Source organism: Anopheles aquasalis, chromosome 2 (assembly GCF_943734665.1).
Source record: "Anopheles aquasalis chromosome 2, idAnoAquaMG_Q_19, whole genome shotgun sequence".
NCBI classification, from domain to species: Eukaryota; Metazoa; Arthropoda; class Insecta; order Diptera; family Culicidae; genus Anopheles; species Anopheles aquasalis.
Genome location: NC_064877.1, coordinates 33287501 through 33292500, shown reverse-complemented (window position 1 = coordinate 33292500; position 5000 = coordinate 33287501). Strand labels below are relative to the sequence as shown.

General features: G+C 51.7%; 2 protein-coding genes across 3 annotated transcripts in view; one reads left to right on the top strand and one right to left on the bottom strand.

Moving 5' to 3' along the window:
• LOC126581001 (probable serine/threonine-protein kinase MARK-A) overlaps positions 1-226 on the bottom strand; it is a 2809-nt gene extending 2583 nt beyond the window's left edge. Inside the window, exon 1 of the mRNA XM_050244386.1 lies at positions 1-226. This exon is cut by the window's left edge and continues 1881 nt beyond it. The gene's annotated coding sequence lies outside the window, so the exon portion shown is untranslated.
• Positions 227-794: 568 nt separating this feature from the next.
• Positions 795-5000, top strand: part of LOC126570163 (serine/arginine repetitive matrix protein 2-like) — a 6296-nt gene continuing 2090 nt past the window's right edge. Inside the window, exons 1-5 of one of the 2 annotated variants that reach the window (XM_050227713.1) lie at positions 795-1168; positions 1283-1380; positions 1840-2030; positions 2126-4112; positions 4248-4431. In XM_050227713.1, the coding sequence (XP_050083670.1) occupies positions 1070-1168; positions 1283-1380; positions 1840-2030; positions 2126-4112; positions 4248-4431 (2559 nt within the window). In that variant the 5' untranslated portion in view covers positions 795-1069. Of the gene's footprint in view, positions 1169-1282; positions 1385-1839; positions 2031-2125; positions 4113-4247; positions 4432-5000 lie in introns of those variants that run through there. The other variant, XM_050227714.1, reaches the window with a different exon arrangement.

Here is a 5000-nt window from a genome sequence, read left to right as displayed (position 1 = left end):
GGTGGAGAGGGGGGATGAAGGACAAATTAAATTAACATCACTCGTCGTAGTCTCTCCACCGGAAGGTCGTGAATTTTGTTGCGTCGCAAGACCACTGCAACCTAGTGCGCTGTTGGGCAGATCTTTCGGACTATCCGCTCCGGGAACAAACGGGACAAACGGGAGTCCCAACACTAAAAATAAACGAAAAATCCACGGAATTTAAGTCGAATTTACGTTCACTCCTCGTTTCTTTTCTTTTTTTTGCCTTATCAGCATCTGACAGTTGAATGTTTGCTGTCAAAGTCTGTTGTTTTGATTTTTGACAGACATGGTTACATGTTTACTAAATCGATAGCAAGTTTGGTGATACGAAGGAAATGTTCAATAGTTTTATCAGGCATAGTATCTGCTTTTGCTCATTTCACTGAGTTATTTCCTTATTTTAGATCAAATGAGCAGGCTCCTTTTGTCTAAACAAGCTGAAGCGTCTAGCGCAAGAGAACCGCCTTTATCGTCAGTAAATGCACGATACCGACAAGGAAAGTAAGAAGATTTTTAGGAAGAAGTCGCGGTCTACTGATAGCCCTGTCCATTTCCCTTCCATACAGAGTTAATCATACTGAATCTTTACGTTACGGATTTCTTACTTTCCAAAACGAAAACCCCAGACGGAGACAAAAATAGCGGCAGTAGCTGTCAAACGTTTCATTCATTTTTCTAAACGTTGTGAATCGGAATGCCACCACCAGTTTATTAAACGTACCATGGCCGCCGCCAAAACATAAAAATAATCGGAACTGGGCGAACGCAAAAATCGACGTGCACTCCTCCGGCGAAAAAGGGCGCGTGTAGAAGATTGCAGTGCGGTCTCGGACCGGTTTATTGCCGTTTGTGGTTCAGCGATTTGTGGCCGTAAAGAGTGGAAGATAAAGTGTGTGAATATCTGGCACGATGACCGGCGGCAGATTGTTATCGCAGCAACCCGCGCGCGCGTGTTTGGTCGCGAGAAGATGAAGAATCGTTCCTCATTTCGCGGATCGTGCACGGATTTTTTGAGAAATTTAAACGGTGCACCACTCGGGACAAGATGTGGCACGAAGCGAGAAAACAGGAGAAAAAGATCCGCGGCATGCTGGTCGATTATCGGAAGCGTGCCGAACGGAGACAACATTTTTATGAGCGAATTGTAAGTTGCGAGCCGGTGCCGGTCCTGCTGCCCCCCAGGGCTGTTGCTGATTCTAAAGCATTTCTTCTCTCTTCCTACTTCCACCAACCATCGCACCACGCGGATGCCGCGTAGAAAGCAGAACCGACGCAGTTCCTTCAAGTGCATGGCCGCAAATGCAAGGTCCACCTGGACGCGAGCGTCGCCGCAGCTGCCGAGAATCCCGCAATCATGCAAGTGATATTCGACGCCCTAAGGGGGAGCGCTGGTCACCTCCCGTTTCCGATCTTACGTTTGCAAAAGACACACACAGGCACACACACCAACACCATACCCGTTCGTTCGCACCTTCAGAGGGTCCAATCCTGCCATTCCTGTTCCGGTCACCCTTGGACAGGACATTTGCATTTGTTATTTTAGTTCCTGTTTAGCCGACTTAGCCATGTTCGGTGTCGAGGGCTGCAGGGCCCCATAATTGCAATGCAATTGTTCCGCTGGCGGGACCCTCATGCTTGTCCCTCTACGCGGAACCCTTTCCGTGTGTAATCCTTGTAGTTCGTGTGTGCCGTTGTGTCCTTGAAATGAAACAGCACCAAACGATGCGTTGCTCTGCAATCGAAGCAAGCGTTCTGCGTTTGCTGGGCGGTTTATTTGAACACGTTTTTCTTTTCTCGTCTCCACTGCGATCTCAGGATGCCATGGCAAGGACAAAGGGACAACTTGATCGATCGTTTCGATGTGCGAGCCCATCTGGACTACATAGCACCGGCACCGCGTCAGTCGGAATCGGAAGCGGGTTCCGAACCACCGGTGGTCGAGGATGCCGATGAACGATCGATGAATTATGAACGGTTTCGGGTGCTAGCCCAGAACGAATTTCTCGGTGGGTAAACTATGGATCCAACAAACGCATAAAGGGCACCAGAGGGGGGAACCGCATGGAACCGCGAGTGTTGAACGTTACCGTTCCATTTGTAGGTATCGTGGAGGAAAAGTATCTCCATCAGCTGTACCTCGAGGAGCAGTTCGGTGTAAACGCACAGGTCGAAGCGGAAACAAAGGCTGCTGCCGCTGCATCGAAGAAGAAATCATCGGCCGGTGCTGCGATTGGGTATACTTACGAAGAAACGGAAATGGCAGGAGGTTCTGGAGGGGGTGGCGGTACAGGAAGCGGTTCCCTGGGAGTAGGCAGTTCTCTGTCATCGTCCGGGAGCGTTCCGTTTTCTCAATCGATTTCGGCTATCGAGAAGTCGGCCGAAGGCCCATCACCAGCGATAGCCGGAGGTGGCAGCAGCAGTGCCAGTACAGGGGCTCGCTTTGATGAGTGCATGAAAGATGAATCGGATTCCGATCTCGATATGGACGTGTCGATCGATATCAACAAAATCGGTACCACGCAGGCCCACGAGCTGAATGCCTGCGGACGTCAGTATGGGATGCAAAGCAACGATTTCTATTCCTTTCTCACGAAGGATGCCGATGAGGCGGATGCATTGCGAATGGCGCGGGAGGAGGAGCAAGAGAAGATCATGTTCAGCGGTCGAAAGAGCCGACGGGAACGGCGAGCCCAGCGGGAGCGCAAATTCGCCGGAAGACCGCTTAGCCCTCCGAGCTACGCAGCGAAGGAGGAACTGGTGCCAAGGACTTTTGTCGAGACGAATGATAGTTCCCGGTCGCCCTCGCCCGTCAACTCGGGCAAGATCACCTACATCACGTCGTTCGGTGGTGAGGATGAGCTGCAGGCGCATGGGAAGATATCGTTCGGATTTAGTCGCGATATGAGCACGCTCGGCGGTATCGCTGCCGGTACATCGAAGGCTGCCCGGTTACGGTCCGCTGCTGTCGCTTCGGGTACGGCCGGCAGTGGTGGAGGCGGTGGTGTGGTAACGTACGCCGAGAAGGTGAAGCAAAATCTCGAAAAGCTGAAAGCTCAGGAACCGAAAGAGATCGATCGGAAACCACCGGTACAGTACCAGCGGCAGGCATCGACGGGCCGGGGAAGACGCGGTGGTAGCCGAAGAAGTGCCAGCAGTAGTAGTGGAAGTAGTCGAAGGGGTGGCCGAAGAAGTCGAGCGAGAAGAAGATCATCCAGCAGTAGTAGCAGTAGTAGTGGTAGCAGCAGTAGCAGCAGAAGCCACAAACGGGGCCGTGCTAGTAAGAGTCCGGCGGTAGGAAGACGAACACGGCGGCTACCGGACAGGGGAGGGCGGAGTAGATCACCGTCGAAAGGAAGACGTACCGGTGGTAGCCGTCATGCAGCACATTCACGATCACATCGAAGACGCTCAAAGTCTGACAGTCGTTCCCGTTCTCGATCAAGATCGCGGACACGTTGGAGTCCCCCGGTACGGAGACGATCTCCACGATACGGTTCCCGCACTCGCAAAGCAACACCGAAACGTTCCTCTTCCTCATCTACCTCATCGTCGCGTTCGCGTTCTCGTACACCGCCAAGCCACAGCCACCGAACGCAAACGACCACTCGAGCTGGCCCCTCGAAACGCACAGTGTCCGGATCGGACAGTTCCGATAGTTCGTCGGCGGCTGCTGGCTTCGCGAGAAAGCTTCGCACACAAACCACAGTTCCTCAGGAGAAGAAAAAGACTCCGTTAGCGGCCGTAATTACGCCCGCAATTCTCAGCACACTACCTCTATCTCTTCCTCCACCCCCTCCTCCACCACCACTACCACCAGCAGCGCTATCCACGGCCAGTGAAGCGGCGCCGGTTGAAGAGAAAAAACCAATCCTAGCTCCACTGGCGCTGATCGAACCGGAGCCACTAGTTCCGATCAAGCGCTACTACGGGCGTCGCCGTGGGGATGAGAGTTCATCCGATGATGGTAGCAGTTCCGGAGAGGACGTACCGAGCAAACCGTCGACCGTAGAGGATCGTAAACCAGTGATCACTGGACTGCTGGATCCGGACACGGGCTGTGTCGATGATTCGACTGGCAGCAGCTGCAAGTGAGTGTGTCTCGTAGCGTATTCGTTCAATTCTTGTGACCTTCTGTGCATCTCCACGGATGCTTAAAACCTTCCTCTAGTTAGCTCATGTTTAATGCGATCTATTTGTTTTTTTTTCACCATTCTTTTCCGTAGATACCCTAGCGGCGAGCTAGGGGGATTGGTGCAGATCAAACAGGAAAAGCCAGACACCAACCTGATGGCGATAGACCCACTGATCGCTTCCGGCGGTCCTGCTGCTGGGAGTGGGGAAGGTCTTAGCGCATCGTTAAGGTTTGGTAAAACGGTCCCAGGGGGTACCGGCGCATCCGAATCCAAAGTCAGTAAGAATAAGCCCCAACCATCCATCAATATCCGATCGTTTCCGTCCAACCACCAACCGAGAGTGTGTTCGTGCGTGCCGTGGAGGATTTCATTAGTTTTTAGTGCTTCTTTTTTCGATTCTTCTGGACTAGGGAGGGTGTACAGTTGGGTTTTGGGTCTGTGCTTCTGCGCCGTCAGTGGCCTCCATGTTGTTTCGATGTTTTGATCAATCTTTAGATGGATCTTGATCAAGTTTTGCTTCATCCCATCTACACTACCACTACTAAGGCTAGTCTAATCTGCCGCCAAAAACTGATCTGATATTTCTGCTTGTCGATACTATTCCATGCAACGATCGATTCGTCTTGATGATCGTCTTAAAATCCTCACGAGGAACTCCTTGGTTCCCTGGAGATTGTCCAAATTGCGCAAATTGCACCCAAAAACGATCGTAAGCGATCATGCAACACACACTGCAACAAACTTCCTCCAAAACAAAACAAAAAAAGAAACGTTACCATCTCAGCAATGATTTGCCACCATCATCGTTAGCCGTCTGTACATCATCTGATCCGCCTTCTCGTT